This window comes from Marmota monax, unplaced genomic scaffold, assembly GCF_021218885.2.
Source record: "Marmota monax isolate L192 unplaced genomic scaffold, Marmota_monax_Labrador192_F-V1.1 WCK01_AAM20220418_F8-fsc00064, whole genome shotgun sequence".
Lineage (NCBI taxonomy): Eukaryota > Metazoa > Chordata > Mammalia > Rodentia > Sciuridae > Marmota > Marmota monax.
The window spans coordinates 5649606-5671329 of NW_026694542.1; the positions used below are offsets into that span (position 1 = coordinate 5649606).

At 41.5% G+C, this 21724-nt stretch overlaps 1 protein-coding gene across 2 annotated transcripts in view; it reads left to right on the forward strand.

The window, feature by feature from the left end:
• Ca10 (carbonic anhydrase 10) overlaps positions 1-21724 on the forward strand; it is a 494041-nt gene that overhangs the window by 71022 nt on the left and 401295 nt on the right. For both annotated transcript variants that reach the window (XM_058571496.1, XM_046420608.2), the window contains exon 3: positions 16099-16173. In XM_058571496.1, coding sequence (XP_058427479.1) covers positions 16099-16173 — 75 coding nt within the window. The remainder of the gene's footprint in view (positions 1-16098; positions 16174-21724) is intronic.

Consider the following 21724-nt stretch of genomic DNA (forward strand, 5'->3'; position numbering starts at 1 on the left):
GAGTAAAACGAGTCAAGGAGCAGTAGAAAAAGAGGTAATTCCAGAAGAAAGTGGGGAGAGGTCCATGCACGAGTAAGAAAGTAATAAACATGGTGTCTGTGGGGACACCAGGTAGAGCAAATTTTGTAAAATCATGAGAAAGGAGATTGGAAAGTGTGATATATCCAAATTGCAGAAATTTTAGAATACCAAGCTAAAAAAAAAAAAAATCAGCCATGTTGAGGCAAGTCCTCTTGTTGATTTTCAAAGCCAGTTACCGTGGACTCTTTTAACCATGATCTCATGCTAAGGCTAAAAAGGTAAAGATGATGCAGGCTTCTCTTTCCTCATCTCCTAATTCAAATATAGCCTTGACATCAGCTTGCCTGAGTCTTGTCCAACGTGAGAAGTGATTCTGGGTCATGCCCGTCTTCTCTGCTTGGAGCAGTTACTTTGTCACCCAGTTATTTCAAACCTTGATGTTCTGGTCAGCTCTTATGGTAAGTGGGGTTGGAGGTCACAAAGGATGAAAGACAGAAATGAGTTTGATCCTTGTCTCACAAATTCAAGAAAAGGAAAGAATGGCGGTGATGTAATCAGGTTCATGTATGGCCTTCACCATCCCCCTTGCTTTGAAATGAAACACATTTTGCAAAATAAAACTGGCTTTGATGTACCCAGGCAGGGTGTCAGCTCCTGGGGCTTTCCCATCTGTCAACCAACTTGAAAACATTTCTGTCTCCATTCGCACTGACCACCAATACAGGCATCACACCAACAAGTCTTTGGATATACTCTAAAGCCTCCCAGGGATTGTGTGAGCCAGACTCCAAATTTGTGTAATAGACTTCACTACAGCATTTAACACGCATTCACCTTTTACTAAGCACCTATTATATACTAAGCCTTGCATAAATAATGAGACACATTCAGTGTGGAAGAATGACAGAGGAACAGATAAAATGTGAAACTCTATGTAAACGCTAAAATGCAGAATAACACCTAATACTGGGGGTGCGCAGAGAAAAGGAAAGGCCCACCAGTAGCATCAAAGTCAAGTGCTTGAGGGAGGACGTTACCCCTGTTGTCCAGTGGTATCCTGCAGTGCACCGGGACAGTCATGCGTGTGTCCTGTGGTGATCTCTCCACACTTCTGCTTCCCACTTAGGAGGCAGAATTGGCCATTAAAGGGAAAACAGTGATGTCCTGGGGGATGTGGTACTTTGCATCATGCATTCAAGTCTGGAAGGACCTTTTTTTTTTTTTTGCATTCCAACATCTGGTGTTCTCCCAGTCAGTAGATTGAGCATTTCCTCCTCTGAGTTACCTCCTCAGGCACAGAAAAGCATTTTCTTAAGGAAACAAATTTTCAGGCTCCTCCTATGGCATTAAAAGGAAGTAATCACCATGATAGCAGGTACTCTAAATGTCCCTCCCTTAGATTCAGATCCATCTTTCCTAATCATGCATCATCCAGCACCGGTATAGTTGTACCGACCCAGAGCTCAAAGCTCATTTTTGCAAGTGTGCACGCTTAGGGTTCGACGTGCTTTGACTGATGGTGGAGTTTTCTTAAGCCATCTCTCTTCTGCCTCTGATCTTTTTGTGAGGGCTCCTCTCTTCTCCCTCTTGAACCATTCTCTTTCCCACCTAACCTGTGTACTCACAGGTGTTGCTTTTGAATTTGTAATATTGTCAAGAGACCACTATAATTTCCACATGGAAGTATTTTGCAGTGTGTTTTCTCTAACCCTAAATTAGCAAAGTTGCTTACTCTGTCTTGCATCTCATAATAGGGATTGAAAAAAAAAACTCTATTTAAATAGAAGGGAGGGGGAGAAGGAAGATGACGGCGAGGGGAGTGCATTGCCCCCGTGTGCTGCTTCACTGTGTGGGAGTATGACAAGTCAGGACGGCTAAAGGATATCTTGTTAGGAATTTCCAGCAATAGTGGGGTGCTCCGGAACCTGGAGGAAGGATTTCCATCGCACGAGGATCGGCTACGGGGACTCAAACGCGAGAGGTTTGTCGCACGGAGGGTAACACTGCTTATTCAGCAAACCGCCCCGCGGCTAGAGTCTGCAGCGCGCGCTGGGAAACGAGGAGATAGCGACGCAGGGATACAGCGCTGCAGTTTCTGCCAGCCATGCAAGCACCGCACTCAGGGCTGAATTCTGGGTTCGAGACGGGGGAAGGAAGCGGTCCATCTCGGTTCTCCACACCGGTCAGACCACAGAGGAGGCCAGCAGCCACCATGTTGGAAAGCTGACGTCACCATCCCTGTTTTCGACTGACCACAGCTCATTCAGCCATAGAACAGGTAATTTCAGGCTGCAATTCGCCTGCGGCTTGCAGACAGATTGCTAGGGTTCAGTGCCTGGGTGCTTCTTAGAACCTGATCTTACCGGAGCGAACACCGAGCACAGGGCGGCCTAGTTCCAACTCCCGGAACCATCCCGGAAACGCCCTGGCCCAGGGCTGCGGAGCCTGCGGAGGCTGCTTCTTGGACCCTGCTCCTATCAGATCATACACCAAGCACTAAGCGGCCGAATTCCAGCTCCCGGAACTGAGCCCGCGGGGACTGCTTCTTGGAGCCTACACTTATAGGAGCTTACACTGAGCACGGAGCGGCCGAGTTCCGGCTCCCGGAACTTCCCTGGACCAGGGCTAGGAGCCCGCGGAAACTGCTTCTCGGTCCGGGTCCTGCTGAGGGCCAGTCAGGACTCACCCGTTGCTTTGGTTGCCCGGCAAGGGGAACGAAATGCTGCCATTCGCATAGGATACCAACATGGCAGAGATCTGATGTCATCAGAAAGCGGCGGAGGAGAGAACTTCATCAATACCAGCGGCGACAGAAACAGTTGGTCTCCTGGTAGGGGGGGTGAGGCACAGACACCCGAGTCTCCTCAATTTGTCGTCGAGCCAGAGGGGAGGAGCCGGGCCGCCGCCAGCGCCCGGAGCAGGCCCAGTGGCTCGCCAGCGTGGTGACCACGTGACCCCAATTGGAGAGGGGGCGGAGCGGAGCCGCCACCCGCACCCACAAGGTGGGCAGACCCGCGACCCAGTGGTACATGGGCGTGGTAGGAGGGGCAGGGCAGAGCCGCCGTTCGCGCTTGCAAGGTAAACAGACCTGTGACAGCCTGGCGGGTCAGGCCCAGTGGCCTGCCAGTGTGGTACACACGTCACCCCAACTGGAGTAGGGGCAGAGCAGATCCTTCTCCCACGCCCGGATCAGGCCCTGCCAGTGTGGTGGTCATGTGACCCCAATTGGAGTGGGGGCGGAGTGGAACCACCACCCGTGCCAGCAGGGTGAGCAGACCTGTGACCAACCTGCAGATCAGGCCCAGGGGTCCGCAGGCGTGGTAGGAGGGGCAGGGCAGATCCGCCGCCCGCGCCTCCAAGGTAGGCAGACCTGCAACAGACCGGCGGATCAGGCCCAGGAGCCTGCCGGCGTGGTACACACACCACTCTAATTGGAGTAGGGGCAGAGCAGAGTCGCCGCCCGTGCCAGGAACATGCCCAGCGTCCTGCAGGCGGGGTAGTCACAACACCCCAATTGGAGTAGGGGCAGAGCAGAGCCTCCACCCGTGCCCGAAAGGTGGGCAGATCTGCGACCGACCAGCGGGACAGGCCCAGTGGCCTGCCTGTACGACAGACACGTCACCCCATTTGGAGTAGGGGCAGAGTAGAGCCGCCGCCCGCGCCTGCAGGGTAGGCAAACCTGCAACCAACCGGCGGATCAGGCCCGGTGGCCTGCCGGCGTGGTACACTCATCACCCCAATTGGAGTAGGGGCAGAACAGAGCCGCCGCCAGCGCCCAGAACAGGCCCAGTGACCTGCCGGCGTGGTAGCCAGGACACCCCAATTGGAATAAGGAGAGAGCAGAGCCGCCGCCCGCGCCTGCAGGAAAGATACGCAAGCAGTATGAAAAGACAAGGAAAGAAAGGACCACAAGCAATGCAGGTCAACGCAACTTTAGAAGAGGTAACAGCTGCAGCAGATGGAATGTCAGATAAAGAATTCAGGATATACATGCTTCAGATGATCTGGAGTATCAAGGAAGACATTAAACAGCAAAATCAGACAATGAAAGATCACTTCGACAATGAATTACGCAAACAAATCCAGGAAGCAAAGGATCAACTATACAGGGAGATAGAGGTTATAAAAAACAAACAAACAGAAATCCTAGAAATGCAGGAAGCAATAAACCAACTTAAAAACTCAATGGAGAATACTACCAGCAGAGTAGAACACTTAGAAGATAGAACATCAGACAATGAAGACAAAGTATTTCAACTTGAAAAGAACATAGACAGCTCAGCAAGACTGTTAAGAAACCATGAGCAGAACATCCAAGAAATATGGGATAATATTAAGAGACCAAACTTAAGAGTCATTGGGATACAGGAAGGTACAGAGCTCCAAACCAAAGGAATGAGCAGTCTATTCAATGAAATAATACGAGAAAACTTCCCAGACTTGAAGAATGAGACAGAGTCCCAAATCCTAGAAGCCTACAGGACGCTGAATGTGCAAAATCATAAGAGATCCACACCTAGACACATTATAATGAAGATGCCCAACATACAGAATAAGGAGAGAATTTTAAAAGCTACAAGAGAAAGGAAGAAGATTACATTTAGGGGTAAGCCAATCAGGATAACAGCTGATCTTTCAACACAGACTCTGAAAGCTAGAAGATCCTGGAATAACATATTTCAAACACTGAAAGAAAATGGGTTCCAACCAAGAATTGTGTATCCAGCGAAATTAACCTTCAGGATGGAAGATGAAATTAAAACCTTCCACGATAAACAAAAGTTTAAAGAATTCGCAGCTAGAAAACCGTCTCTTCAAAACATCCTCGCCAAAGCATTACAGGAAGAGGAAATGGAAAATATCAATGAAAACCAACAGTGGGAGGTAGGACAGTAAAGGGGGGGGGAAATAATCAAAGAGGAAAACAAACCATGTTTAGTAACAGAAATAAACAAATATGGCTGGAAGAACAACCCATATCTCAATAATAACCCTAAATGTTAATGGCTTAAACTCACCAATTAAGAGACACAGGCTAGTAGAATGGATCACAAAACAAGACCCAACAATATGGTGCCTACAGGAGACGCATTTGATAGGAAAAGACATACATAGGCTGAAGGTGAAAGGTTGGGGAAAATCATATCACTCATATGGACTTCGGAAACAAGCAGGAGTGTCCATACTCATATCAAATAAAATAGATTTCAAGCCAAAGTTAATCAAAAGGGATAAAGAGGGACACTACATACTGCTTAAGGGAACCATACACCAACAAGACATAACAATCATAAATATTTATGCCCCAAACAATGGTGCAGCTATGTTCGTCAAACAAACTCTTCTCAAGTTCAAGAGTCTAATAGACCACCATACCATAATCATGGGAGACTTCAACACACCTCTCTCGCCACTGGACAGATCTTCCAAACAAAAGTTGAATAAGGAAACTATAGAACTCAATAACACTATTAATAACCTAGACCTAATTGACATATATAGAGTATACCACCCAACATCAAGCAGTTACACTTTTTTCTCAGCAGCACATGGATCCTTCTCAAAAATAGATCATATATTATGTCACAGGGCAACTCTTAGACAATATAAAGGAGTAGAGATAATACCATGCATCTTATCTGATCATAATGGAATGAAACTGAAAATCAACGATAAAAGAAGGAAGGAAAAAGCATACATCAATTGGAGAATGAACAATAGGTTACTGAATGATCAATGGGTTATAGAAGACATCAAGGAGGAAATTAAAAAATTCTTAGAGATAAATGAAAACACAGACACAACATATCGGAATCTATGGGACACATTGAAAGCAGTTCTAAGAGGAAAATTCATTGCTTGGAGTTCATTCCTTAAAAAAGAAAAAACCAACAAATAAATGATCTCATATTCATCTCAAAATCCTTGAAAAAGAAGAGCAAAACAACAGCAAAAGAAGTAGAAGGCAAGAAATAATGAAAATCAGAGCTGAAATTAATGAAATCAAAACAAAAGAAACAATTGAAAAAATTGACAAAACTAAAAGTTGGTTCTTTGAAAAAATAAACAAAATCGACAGACCCTTAGCGATGCTAGCGAAGAGAAGAAGAGAGAGAACTCAAATTACTAGCATAAGGGATGAAAAAGGCAATATCACAACAGACACTTCAGAAATACAGAAGATAATCAAAAACTATTTTGAATCCTTATACTCCAATAAATTAGAAGATAGTGAAGGCATAGATAAATTTCTTAAGTCATATGATCTGCCCAGATTGAGTCAGGAGGATATAGAAAACCTAAACAGACCAATATCAATTGAGGAAATAGAAGAAACCATAAAAAGACTACCAACTAAGAAAAGCCCAGGACCGGATGGGTATACAGCAGAATTTTACAAAACCTTTAAAGAAGAACTAATACCAATACTTTTCAAGCTACTTCAGGAAATAGAAAAGGAGGGAGAACTTCCAAATTCATTCTATGAGGCCAACATCACCCTGATACCTAAACCAGACAAAGACACTTCAAAGAAAGAAAACTACAGACCAATATCTCTAATGAACCTAGATGCAAAAATCCTCAATAAAATTCTGGCGAATCGGATACAAAAACATATCAAAAAAATTGTACACCATGATCAAGTAGGATTCATCCCTGGGATGCAAGGCTGGTTCAATATACGGAAATCAATAAATGTTATTCACCACATCAATAGACTTAAAAATAAGAACCATATGATCATCTCGATAGATGCGGAAAAAGCATTCGACAAAGTACAGCATCCCTTTATGTTCAAAACTCTAGAAAAACTAGGGATAACAGGAACATACTTCAATATTGTAAAAGCAATCTATGCTAAGCCTCAGGCTAGCATCATTCTGAATGGAGAAAAACTGAAGGCATTCCCTCTAAAATCTGGAACAAGACAGGGATGCCCTCTCTCTCCACTTCTGTTCAACATAGTTCTCGAAACACTGGCCCGAGCAATTAGACAGACGAAGGAAATTAAAGGCATCAAAATAGGAAAAGAAGAACTTAAATTATCACTATTTGCAGATGATATGATTCTATACCTAGCAGACCCAAAAGGGTCTACAAAGAAACTATTAGAGCTAATAAATGAATTCAGCAAAGTGTCAGGATATAAAATCAACACGCATAAATCAAAGGCATTCCTGTATATCAGCGACAAATACTCTGAAATGGAAATGAGGACAACCACTCCATTCAAAATATCTTCAAAAAAAATAAAATACTTGGGAATCAACCTAACAAAAGAGGTGAAAGACTTATACAATGAAAACTACAGAACCCTAAAGAGAGAAATAGAAGAAGATCTTAGAAGATGGAAAAATATACCCTGTTCATGGATAGGCAGAACTAACATCATCAAAATGGCGATATTACCAAAAGTTCTCTATAGGTTTAATGCAATGCCAATCAAAATCCCAACGGCATTTCTTGTAGAAATAGAGAAAGCAATCATGAAATTCATATGGAAAAATAAAAGACCCAGAATAGCAAAAACAATGCTAAGCAGGAAGTGTGAATCAGGCGGTATAGCGATACCAGACTTCAAACTGTACTACAGAGCAATAGTAACAAAAACAGCATGGTACTGGTACCAAAACAGGCGGGTGGACCAATGGTACAGAATAGAGGACACAGAAACCAATCCACAAAACTACAACTATCTTATATTTGATAAAGGGGCTAAAAGCATGCAATGGAGGAAGGATAGCATCTTCAACAAATGGTGCTGGGAAAACTGGAAATCCATATGCAACAAAATGAAACTGAATCCCTTTCTGTCGCCATGCACAAAAGTGAATTCAAAATGGATCAAGGAGCTTGATATCAAATCAGAGATGCGCCGTCTGATAGAAGAAAAAGTTGGCTACGATCTACAGTCGGTGAGGTCGGGCTCCAAATTCCTCAATAGGACACCCATAGCACAAAAGTTAATAACTAGAATCAACAAATGGGACTTACTCAAACTAAAAAGTTTTTTCTCAGCAAAAGAAACAATAAGAGAGGTAAATAGGGAGCCTACACCCTGGGAACAAATCTTTACTCCTCACACTTCAGATAGAGCCCTAATATCCAGAGTATACAAAGAACTCAAAAAATTAGACAATAAGAGAACAAACAACCCAATCAACAAATGGGCCAAGGACCTGAACAGACACTTCTCAGAGGAGGACATACAGTCAATCAACAAGTACATGAAAAAATGCTCAACATCTCTAGCTGTCAGAGAAATGCAAATCAAAACCACCCTAAGATACCATCTCACTCCAGTAAGATTGGCAGCCATTATGAAGTCAAACAACAACAAGTGCTGGCGAGGATGTGGGGAAAAGGGTACACTTGTACATTGCTGGTGGGACTGCAGATTGGTGCAGCCAATTTGGAAAGCAGTATGGAGATTTCTTGGAAAGCTGGGAATGGAGCCACCATTTGACCCAGCTATTCCCCTTCTTGGTCTATTCCCTAAAGACCTAAAAAGAGCATGCTACAGGAACACTGCTACATCGATGTTCATAGCAGCACAGTTCACGATAGCAAGACTGTGGAACCAACCTAGATGCCCTTCAATAGACGAATGGATAAAAAAAATGTGGCATTTATACACAATGGAGTATTACTCTGCATTAAAAAATGACAAAATCATAGAATTTACAGGGAAATGGATGGCATTAGAGCAGTTTATGCTAAGTGAAGCTAGCCAATCCCTAAAAAACAAATGCCAAATGTCTTCTTTGATATAAGGAGAGTAACTAAGATCAGAGTAGGGACGAAGAGCAGGAGAAGAAGATTAACATTTAACAGGGATGAGAGGTGGGAGGGAAAGGGAGAGAGAAGGGAAATTGCATGGTAATGGAAGGAGACCCTCAGGGTTAAACAGTGGAGGGGGTAGAGAGAGAGGAAGGGAGGGGAGGGGAGAGGTGGGGAGGGGGGAGGGTGGAGGATGGGAAAGGCAGCGGAGCACAACAGACACTAGTATGGCAATATGTAAATCAATGGATGTGTAACTGATGTGATTCTGCAATCTGTGTATGGGGTGAAGGTGGAGTTCATAACCCACTTGAATCAAAGTGTGGAATATGATATGTCAAGAAATTTGTAATGTTTTGAACAACCCACAATAAAAAATTAAAAATAAAAAAAAATAAAATAAATAGAAGGGAGTTGTAGAAGTTAATTTCACAATGATGTAAAAGCATTCACCTGTGAAAATATAATTATTTTGTCTATGGATACAAGTGAGGTTCCTCAGAGTCATACAGAAACATATTCAGGTCCTTTTTTGACTGCTTTGGGACACTCATTTTTGCTAAGAGACCCTTCCACCTTTGGTAGCTTAGCACAATGGAATTGGGGTGGGAAGGGGGACATATTGAATGTGGCGTAGGGTGTGGTGACCAATTTCATGACTAGCTGATCCAAATGCATACTTCCTGAAATGCACATTGATCAAATATTATAAACAGGTAATTATAAGCGCTTTTATATCAAAATTAGTTCTGATTTTCTCATTAAAGTAGCTCACTTCTGAACATCTGAATAAGAAGCAGAACTAGATGACAGAATCCCTTTCCAGTTCTAAGACAGGAGTCACAAAACTATGGCCTGCAGGGTAAAGTCAGCCTTCTGTCTGTTTTTGTAAATAAAATTGTATTGGCTCAGAGCCACATGCATCTGTTTGCATATCCCATATGGTGCTTTTCTACTACAATGACAAAGTTGAGCAGTTGGGACAAAGACAGCATGGTCTTCAAAGCCTGAAATATTTACTATCTGGTCCTTTTTAGGAAAACTTTGCTGAGCCCTCTTCTAAGAACCCATTCTTTTTTAAGTGTGCTTCTTTGTGGTCCAGTTTCCTCATCTGTACCAAAAGCAGTTAAAATGAGACACCTCTTTCAAAGTCCTGAGGGTCTAAGTTTCTCAACTGCCACAACTAAAAAATGAAAACAGAGAGAGAGAATAAAAATGAACTGCTTTCTCTTGCTGAGTATATCTCCTCATCTGGCAGTGATGACAGCATTTATTGTCAACACCATTTATTTATTTATTTTTTATTAGACACCTGGATTTTTCTCAGGGGCTGGTCGCAGATTAAGTATAGAAATTCCAATCTATAAACAGAATCAGAGAACACCTTTGAAGCTCCGGCTGCTCTCTCTTCACTTGTGTGCTCTTGAGGAATTCCCAATCAGCTCTCCACTCACTCTAAACAACAAGGTGACTCTGAGGACCTGGAAAGGGGCTTTAGAATTGGAATCCAGCATTTCTGTAGGTGCTCTGTCTGGACGCAGCTTCTTGTAGTGCTGTGGCAGAACTTTAAATGAGGTACCTTTTAAATGTGCCATTCTGTTTTTCTAAACTGCCAAACAGGATGAATCTAGACTGGGCATCCAGGGGCATATGAAAACATATTATATAAAACATCATCATTCTCTTCAACTCTAGCCTGCCGCTGTCATAGTCTATAATTGACAGGCATCAGATGGGCTCAACTTAGGCCACTGATGTTTGGAGGGAGAGCTTAGTCCTTCACAATACGTGCCAAAGAAAGCTAACAGGAGTTTTGAGTTTCGGCCTTTACAGTAGTCTTTGCTCAGATGGTCTGATTGTCTCATCACCCTTCTAAAAGCACCCATGATTCTGCTTCTGAATGGGTGAGAAAGCGGAAGAAGCAATGATCAGAGATGATGAGAGAGTGAAATGTTTTGCAACTACCTGGACAAAGCTGAAATTTTTAGCGACATTTTGGGCACTTGCAGCACTCTTAGTTATCCAGGGGCTTCTTTTTCTCCTTCCTTTTAAACGTTGTCTCTTAAATTGATTTTTAGTCAGATGGGTATACATTCTTTGCAGGGTGGGTATGCAAGTGGAAAAGAGCAAATGTGAGTGCACCTAGAACTCTGAAAACCTGCTCATTTTACTCAGGTTTTTATTAGAGTTAGTGTTCCCTTTTGGCCATCTTGATGGGAAATACTTTTTGCTTCCACTTTTTTACCTGTGTAGAAAGGACAGTATTTTTTTTAAGGATATTGTCAAATGACAGAAGAATAGAAAAAAAATTGAGTTTGAATGGGGTGGTAAATGTACTCAAAACAATGCTACAATTTACAGCATCTTTAGACTTACCTTTCACCTATTTAGATAAAACTCCATCTTCTGCTGAGTGTTCAACCCACTGTTTCGCTCCAACTCATCAGGATGATGTGCATAGTGCTCTAAAAAGTCCCAAAGGTCCACAGCTGTCAACAGGGGTGTCACTGTTCCTGGGCAAATATTTTGGAAATTAACAAGGGTTCTCGAGATAGTTCTAATGAAAGAGGTTGCAATTAGCTATGACCAAAGGGGAGCAAGAATGCTATACGCTCTGAGATATATTAAACAGTTTTAAACAGTGAGAAATTATCCCATGTCCCAGCAGACATTCAAGTGTGTGAAAACCCATTTTACTTATCTGAACTTACAAACCTTATTTTGCATTTGAGCACACAGCATCTCTTACAAAAATCTTAATATAACTTCTTCAGCAATGCAAATATTGTGCAAATCAAGGGAAGGTGATATTTTATTTTGTTCTGAACTTTGAAAGGAGTTGTTCACTATTTTGGAAAAATCACACCACTCAGAGCAGTTTTCCTCATGGATTCTGTAGTCTACAATATAATCAATACGATATAATGTTTCCACCAAGCCTCTAACTTCACTTTGTTTGCTTATGCCTGGTGCCCATTTATATGTTGAAATATACAATATTTTATTTTAAATTGTGTTCTCTGTATTCCTGCTCTATATCACAGTCAAAGCATTATGTTCATTATATTGATTTGCTTGATTTTTGAAATTACGTATTTAAATTAGCAGTCAATTTTTGTTAGTCAGCAATCATAGTGGAAACATTTTAGACTCTGGGCTCCAAACAGTCCTTGTTACAATTATTCAACTTTTTCCTTCTTATGGGAAGGCATCCATAGAAAATATGTAAACAAATAGACGTAACTATATGCCAACTACACTTTATTTATAGATACTAAAATTGGAATTTAATATAATTTTCCCAAATCACAAGATGATATTATTCTTTGATTTCTTTTAACCATTTAAAAGATTTGAAATTATTCTTACCTCTTGGGTCATACAAAAATTGGCAGTGGGCCATATTTGGCTAGGAGGCACTACTTTGCTAATCTTTATTGTAAATTGTTATATTCAAGCTTTTACACAGTGAAGTGTGTATTATTATAAATTGCATTTCTTTTATTGCTCCTTTATGTATTTATTTTTTAAAACGTTTTGGTACTGGGAATTGAACCCAGGGCCTTCTGCTTGACTAGGTAAGGGCTCTACTACTGAGTTATATCCCCAACCTGTTAAGTTTTTGAAATGATGTTTGTAAACACTGTATATAAAAAGTTGGGCACTGGGTGCAGGGGCACACTACTGTAATTCCAGCTACTGGGGAGGCTGAGGCAAGATTGCACATTGAAGTTCAGCCTGGGCAACTTAGCAAGACTCTGTCTCATAATAAAATATAAAAAGGTGTTATGGTATAGATGTGGAGCCCCCGCCTCCCCCCGCAAAAAAAGCTCACATGTGAGACAAGGCAAGAAGGTTTGGAGGAGAAATGATTGGGTTATAGCCTTAACCTAATAAGTGAATTAATCTCTAATGGGATTAACTGAGTGGTAACTGAAGGCAGGTGGGGGGTGGCTGAAGGAAGTAGTTCACTGGGGATATGGCTATGCGGTGTATATTTTGTATTTGGAGAATGGAGTCTCTCTCTGCTCTCTAATCATCATGTGAGCTTGTTCCCTCTGCCACTCTCTTCCACCATGACGTTCTGTCTCACCTACAAGCCCCAAAGAATAGAGCTGGTCTTCTATGGACTAAGACCTCTGAAAACATATGCCCTCAAATCAATTTTTCTCTCCCAAACTTGTTCTGGTCAGATCTTTTAGTCACGGCAGTGAAAAAGCTGACTAAAACACAGAAGGATTTGGGATGTAACTCAGTGTCACGCATCCCTGGGCTCAATCCCTAGCACCACAAAAAATAGAATAAAAATTTTGAAGCAATATGGTAATAGTCTTATATAAAACAAAGATGTTTTAGTTCTGAGTGGATCCTTATTTGAATAATGAAATATATGCAAGAGAAGGCGGCTTCCTTAACTGGCTCTGAGAATCTAGAAAGAAAACTGTATTTATTATTCGAATTGTTCAATGACAGGCAACAGTCCAGTTTGGATACAAGTTGATGCATTTTGATAAAACTCAGAAGTTCCTGTCTGTGATAAGGAAAACCAGTCCCGGTTTATCTCTGAAGCAAAGTGATGGTCAAAGTTCAGTCTTTTAGGTTGTTAAAAAGTATATCTTTGCCAGACTGTGGACATGCTCTATAACTTTCAAGTTTACTGAGATATCAAAGTTTAGTTTTGATGGTTTCTTTTTTTGGAGGGGGGGTGTTGTAGATTGTACTGTCTGTGAATTATATTTAGTTTGGGTCAAGTGTTGTAGGGGACAGACGAAGCAGGGTGCTGAAGATAGCAGGAAACAGTTTTATTTGGCTGCAGCCAGGTTTAGAGGGTACAGCTTTCGCTGTAATCAATTAATCCTCTTAACCCTGAGTTCAGGTAGTTTCAGAAATTTATACCCAGCATGTAAGGAGAGGGGCTCAGAAGTTCACAGTCTGCAGAAGTTCACACAAAAGCAGCTTTTTCTTTCCTGATTTGGGCAAGTTAACCCTTCAAGGACAACACCTGAGAAGGGGAGAGCTTCTTCTCCCTCTTTTCCCCCTCCCCCTGCCAGCTGTTACCATGAAGCCTAATTAGTAACTTCTCTTATCTTAGAAATGTAGACATCTTTGTGAAGATCCAGCTGAAGGCCAGAGGCCTTGTTAAAGGATTTGACTTTTTTTTTTTTTAATCACAATTTGTATTTGCAAACACACTTCTACAGACTACTATACTGGATAAATGTTTGTGAAAAACTAGTAAAAGGGCATTCAGCATCTGGAGTACTGATAATTTCCAGACCAGTGGCCAAGTAAAATAGAGAAATAAGAAAATAGGAAGTTTACCTACATTGAACTCTTTTGTAGAGACTCTTTTGCTGATGGTCCTAAAATCAATTGTGGTAAAGATTTCTGGAGAAGCTTAGTTAAGATTTTCTGTGGAGGAGGAGATGCCACGACACAAGTATTACAAAGGATTTCATAAAATGGTCAGTCGGTGTGAGTGAATTATGTAACTTCTGATGTCATATATTTCTATTTCTAAGCCTTCGGGGATCCCCTCTTGCTCTGATGGCAATGACCCTCCAATGTACTGTTGTGGAAAGAGAGGGTGGATCATGCAGTGCCAAGACCCAGAGAAAAATCTGAACCCTTGCTGAGGTCTAACCCATTTCTCTCTAACCAAGACAAAGATCCTTTATTCACCGACTTGGTGAACTCTGCAACCATGCAACTTTTGATCTGCTTTCTCCACTTTGTCAGGCTTGAAGGGCTGCTGCTGACTGATATCAAATCTCCTTGTCTTTCCCTGTTGCTATAAATTCAAAACGTTTCTATTGAATCTTCCACTGGGCTTCCTGGCTGGACAGAATCTTTCCAAGCTCTGTTGTGAGGGCACTTCCCACCTTGGCCAGCTGCCCCAGAGCAGGTGCACCAGCTTTCAACTTAGCTGTCTTCAGGGTCTTCCTCAAGGGCAATAGAAACACTTGAACTCTATCCACAGCAGGTGGGAGGACAGAGTACTGGGAAACTCAATGTACTTTCTATTACATAGATTTCTGCTGCACATCTTCAATGATGATAGCATCCCAGGTCATTAAGTAGGTTTCTGAAGTCCCCTAACCCCACTGGCAATTCCAGAAAGAGTGGACTTCTCTTTTACTCAACCTTATCCACAAAGTGTGGTTCAACCACAGAGCTACAAACTGCAGAGGTCTTATTGTCATACACAGAAAAAAAAAATCTCTACTGTACGCTATGGAAAGACCCCTGGAGCTCAGCAACACTAGCTCATCTGCAACCTGAAGCAATTGAGCAAATCCTGTCTCCATACAAAGCCCTGTGTTCAACCTATTGCCTTCTAACGCAGAATGTTGAGTATTACAGCCATGGCTGTGAAGTGGGAGGCTGCAAAGAAATGATTTAAAGAAGAAAATGAAAGTGTAAGTTTAGCATTTACTGTCTACAAGCTAAATTGCAGGAATGATTGAATCTACCTTAGTTTATACCAAGGTGACTGAGAAATGAAATATGAATGCGTTTTAATAAATAAAGGGATAAACCTAAGTTCATGTGTCACCACCTATATTTTGGAGAATATATATATCTGAATATATGCACATGTATATTAGATAGATAGATAGATATAAAATTGGGAAAGTTTAATTTTCCCAATTCACCTGCCACCTGTTATAACTTCAAAGATTATTCGGAGGTCATGTCAGTATGACCTCACAGATCCCTATAATATTTTCCAGTATCTTGAGTCTTCCACCCTTTCTCCCATGGTTATTTATATTCTTGTTTTTGTTTTCTTGGGACTTGAGGAAAGCTGAATGTTTTACTCTGTAGCCTTCTAGCTTGGCTCCTTCAACAAACTCCCAATCTCTGCAAACTCAGGGTTTCTATGCACATTCAGGGTTCTGGCCTGGCAGTAGGATGCAGTCCACCTCTGACCCTCTGGTCCAGTAGGGTAATGTGTGTGTGCATGTGTGTGCATGCACGTGTGTGTTTGCATGTGTGTATATATGTGTAGGGAAAGGGAGAAGATAACAGTCAAGAGAAATAGAAGGGGACTTAAATTACTGTCTTTTTCATTTTCACTAAAATTTTGAGTACTTTTTATGAAAATCTATAAAGATATATTTAGATGTTAATAAAATATTTGAAGAAAAGGGAGAAGGAGTATTATTGATATAGTGCAGTTTGGGGGTAGGAGAGGGTTATTTCATGGACATTTACCCTTCCTTTTGGGCCATCCAGGATACAGTACTTCTGAACTATCATCTTAGTCTCTCCTCTCTTTTGCTTTTTCTTTAGCTCAACAGAATTCACCAAAAATCCATGAAGGCTGGTGGGCATACAAGGAGGTGGTCCAGGGAAGCTTTGTTCCAGGTAAATGTACATTTATTATTATTTGTTTTAAAAAATAATTCTGTTCTTAGACTTCTTTATGAAGTTGGAAATGTTAAGTATCCTGACTTGAGAATTCTGCATTGTAGACAGGTATAGAATGATCACCCTGTATCCATAAATATGTACCATTAATGGAATAATTTTAAAATGATTTTTAAAGAATTTTGAGGAAAGCAACTGGTATTTCCAGAATTTTTACTTGATACATGGCATGAAATATATTATTTAAGGCAGCATAGTCTAACCTATATGTTGGATGCAGACTCCCTCAAAGGAAAGTTTAATCAGTGAGTGGCAACTTCATCACAACACATGATTTTACATCTGAGCCTACAGTTCTCAGGTCCTTCTATGGACAGAGAATGGAGGCCTGAGGGCTGAAGCTCTGGCTGCTGGCATTTGGTTCAGTGAGGATGGACGGTTTCTTAACAGTAATGAAACAGGAAATAGGAAAAGGCTGACCATGGCAAAGACGCTTGCTGGGATACCTGCTGTCACTGATGTCACTTCAGCAGCACCCACGGTCAGGAGTCAGCAGGCTGGGCCAAGCACCAGCTAAAAATAACAGCACACTGGATGCCGTCAGCATGGAGACAGAGGACACGAACCAAAGACTGGTTAGAGCCACAAGCATCACATTTCTTTAGTTTCAAAGCAAGCTAGAAGGTCCTTGTTTTCCCCCATTTCTTTCACCCTCAATGTGCTCCTCATCCTTCTGCTGCTGTTGAGTCTCTAGTGGTAAAAGAGACCAGGGAGAGAGGAAGAATATTGAAGGGAAGATGGAGGGGAAGATGATAGAGCTTTCAAGAGGAGTCAATGTGTGGTCCCCACTCAGGGAATAGAGGACCAGTGGTGTCACTTGAAGGTTCTATGGTTGGTGGCAGGTAGAAAAAAGCAGTGACCCAAGTAACCTGGTACATTCTTGGCTGCTATGTTTTGTTTTGTTATTTATTTTCTATTTTTTCAGTAGTGTCTTTATGTGAACTGTGCAGAGATAAGCAAGTTACCCAACTCCTCTGAGCATCTCTTTTCTCATTTGCATTGTGGGGCGATAATAGGCATTCTTCAGGGATGGCAAGGGAGAGGGGACGACCCAGGAAAAAGCCAGCTGGTTGCCAAATAGCCTCAGAAACCAACATTATTAATTTTATAAAATTACAATGTCTCACCTGTTCTTTGGCTCCAGGGTACATAGAAACTGGACTTGGTTAATTCACGTAGGAATGACCAGGTTTCTAATAATCTTCTAATAGTTTTTTAAAATTTTAAAATTTTATAATAATTTAATTGACACAAGCTATGTTCATGTTAAATGGTATCCATATGGCACTTGACACTTATAATTAGGAGTATCCCTTTATAACAGAATCTTTATTTTTTTTCCTCTGGGGAATCTGCTTTTCAAATTCAGGATATCCCAGAGATTACATTTATAATTACATTCTTGTATTTTGTGAATATGGAATTAAAAGAACAAAGAGGATTCCCTCCAGGTTATAGTAAGTCTTACTAAGTTCCTTCTCCCCCCACAGAAAACATCCCTGGCAGTGACAGACATACCCATGAACAGCAGCGGACGTTCGCTGCAACATCTTGCTTTTCTGCTTACATTGTTTTTAATGGTTTTCCCTCTGTTGTCATATTCTTTCTTTATATATGTTCAAAGGCTTGATTTTGAGTTGGTTGTTGCTTCTCACAGAATCACAGGAAAGAATTTTCATCTTTCCTTTAGATGTTGATTTAAAAGAGTGTGAGTTTCCCTCATTTCCAGCTGAGCCCTGGCTGGCCTATCAGTTGTGATGAGAGATTTCAGCAAAGTTTATAGTGAAGAGACACATATGAGCTCTGTCGCAAAAGCAAGTGCAAGGTTAATTTGACTGCAGAATACCCCACTCTGGTCAGTTCAGTAGCATTTAAGGAGGACTTACCTAGAGCCAAGCACTGACTTGGGTGCTAATAAAGAGGTAACTGATTCATGATTCTTACTCAAGGCGAACACAGAATCTAAAACATGCCATAAACCCATGACTCATGGTAACCTGGGTCTTTACAACATGTGAAGTATCACAATTGTGCCTTCCTAATGTTTAACAGAACTTCTTGTTTACCTGATCAAATAACTACCTTCATCTGAACCTCACCCACAACCAGGATCCTTGCAGGTAAAGCTCAGGTTTTGTTTGACTATTCAATCTCCATGTGCTCAGGGAAGGAGCCTGTTCTTAGGACCAGAGGGTTAATATCTATGTGAACCACGGATTTCCTTCTTTTTCTTGTTAATGATTGGTTTAGACATTTGCATCACTAATATTGGGGGGTCCATTTGGCTAAGCCGTCATGCCCAGATATTTGGTCAAATGTGTCTGGATGTTGCTGTGAAGATGTGTTTCTTTAGATGAGAATAACTTTTAGATTGGTAGATTTTGAGTAAAGAAAATTGCCCTGAATAATGTAGGTGGGCCTTCAACCAAGTAATTGAAGCCCTTAAGAGAAAAAGACTGAGGTCCTCAGAGAATGAGAGAATTATGACTCCCAAAGCTCTTGGTCTCTACATGCAACATCAACTCTTCCCTGCAGGATTTGGATCTGTAAGGTCCAAACTCATGTGAGCCAATCCTCCCTTCTTCCGTCTCTTCCCCTACTCATACTGTTGGTTCTGTTTCTCTGCAGAACTGACTAATATAGACATGAACATGTGACAGGCAGCTCCATCTGTGACATAGTGTGAGAAAAAGTCTGTTGGATAAACTAGGGCTCAAAAGCCACACTAAAGATGGAAGGGTGGAAAGATGGAAGCAACCCACATTGTTGGTTTTATCTTCTTTTTGTTTTTTATGAGACAAGGTCTTTCTGAGTTACCAAGGCTAGTCTTGAACTCCTGGGCTCAAGTGATCCTCCTGCCTGAGCCTGCCAAGTTTCTGGGACTATAGTGGGTGCCACTGTGCCTGGTTAAGAACCCATATCTTTTATGGTTCATTTGAGAGATGAATTAACCATGGGACTGATTTTTGTTCAGTGAGAATAACAAACTTTTTATTGTTCAGGCCACACCATTTCAGGCTTTCTGTTGCTTACAGCCCAAAGCATTCTTCCAGATTCAAGTATCTCAGTACAAAGCTAAGGAAGGAAGGAAGTTGGAACTGGATCTTGATAATGTTCAGGATTGCTCAAAGTGGACACAGAGGAGAAGGTGAGGAATATCAGACTGCACAGTCAAAGAGGAGTGAAAATACATGTTGACTCTGGGGAGCTTGGACACTTCTAAATGCTAAAAGAAAAACAGGACCAACAAGAGAGGATCATGAGCGAGGAGCCAGCAAGGGTTGGTAGGAGGCAGGTTAAGAGACTCTTTGTGTTCAGTGTTTAGGAGTTTAGACATCTTTCTTCTGAAAATAAGGGATTCCTGAGCTCTGCAGAGAGACAAAAGAGATGTATGTTCTAATGCTAGCTGTTGTCACAGTGATGGGGATATACGGTATTCCAAAAAGGATAACAGGCAGAAACATTAATAAGGTGGATTTTTGTTTGATTTTGCTTTGTTTTGTTTTGTTTTGTTGGTCTAGGTAAGGGATGACACACTTCTAAATTAACACTATAAAAGCAAAGAATATTGAGTTGATCGTGTTTTTGAAGAATTAGCACAATACTTTGTTTACTAGCATTTCAAGTATATCTATAAAATAATGAAGTATGGATATCTATATGGATATATACATACACATATTTTTATATATATACACACATATTATATATGTATATACATACATATATATATATATATATATATATATATATATAACATGTATATAGCACATTTATAATTTAGCATAAACACACATTTAACACATTTCAGGAAAATTTGTGCCAAATATTGTCTCTTCACATTATATTTATCCATGACAGTAGGAACATTGGGTGTTGGTCTTAAAAGAGATGCTATGCTAAGAACTGAGATTGAAAAAAAAAAAAAAAAATGACATCTAACTTCTTGGAGCTTACAGACCAGGGGGCCCATCAGTTGCTAAACACCAAGCAGCCCCTTATCACCCCCATAATAATAAGTGTGATAATAAGTGTGCTTTGTGTGGCAATGTTTGAAAGGGAAGTTTCCATCCTCCTTTTCAGACAGGAACAACAGAATTGTGGGCTTGCTTCCCTTTTGTAACATTGGATCCTAAAACCCTTGGGGTGTGTATTTTTGTCAGTGTCATGAAGTTCAGAGCAGAAGGGAGCCTCACTTAGATTCTTCCACCTCTAAAGCACCACACCCAGGCCACTGAACCCGATCTCATCAGCTCATTTATCCAGCAAGCTCTCCCTGAGCACCTGCTTTCAGAATGGCCATACTAGATCCTGAGTCCCAGTGGAGATTTCACTATGGTCTCCAAGAGCTGAGAACTGTGAGAAGAAGCTGAGAAATGTCTAGTATCTTACAGTGTTTCCAAGGCTGTCGTGGAGAGAGTTTGGAGCTACCAAGTCTGAGATGGCAAGGAGGGCATCCAGATGAGGTAATGCCCTGAGGGCTAGTCAGATTCTGCTGGAGAGAAAAAGGCAAAGTGGTGTTTCAGAAAGAGAAGCAAGATGGACAAAGGCCTGGAAGCAGGTGACACACTAAGCCAGGAGAGCTCAGGGAACAAGGCCTAGGACAGCAGCAAGGATCTGATCACAGAGTGCTATACCAGCTGGGAGTCTGGATTGTATTCTAAAGGCACTGCGAAGCCAAGGGAGGTACTGAAACTACCGCAGAATGCAGACAATCCAAGAGGGTGATGTGGACTAAGATAGGAGCAGTGAGGACTCCAAGGAGGGTCCAGACTTTGGTGACAGGGACCTCATCTTCTACCTACCTCCCTCTCCAGAATATAGTCAAGAAACAGAGGCTCAATGTTTGCTAAATTTATTTGGGTCCACACAGACAGGAATCTTTGACCCTTAAAAGAAAAAGAAACAACAGTCCGATTCAGGAGATAGCTGCTCCTCGTCCTGGAAGTGCTATTTATTATTATTATTATTATTATTATTACTATTATTATTATTACTATTATTATTCAGAGCAAGTAGGACAAACTGCAGTCCAAAGGGAGAGCACTGGACTTTTGAGGTCCAATAGAAATAGTCTGGAGATTAGGAAGGGCCTCCCTTAGGAAGCCAAAGGAATCTACCACTGAAGATTAGGAGAAACTTTACCAGTATGATAATAAGTGTGCTTAGGGAATTATTCCAGGAAGGAAAAAAAATGGGCCTGAGTAATGGCGTGGAGGTAAGCATGGGTATTATACATATAAGAAAGGGACAGAGGTCACTGTGGCCTGAGTGTCAAGTGACAGAGGCAAGTTGGTTTGAGATTGGAAGTGGTGAGAAGCCAGCCCCTGGAAGATCTTGTGGACCACACTCAGTGTTTAGAGAGAGATTCTGAAAAGAACAGGAGGATGGTAAACAGTTCCAAGCAATTAGTATTCCACAGAAATCTAGAAACAACAAAAGCTCATGAAACTGAGTTTCTGGGCCATCTGAATGATTAATAGAGGAA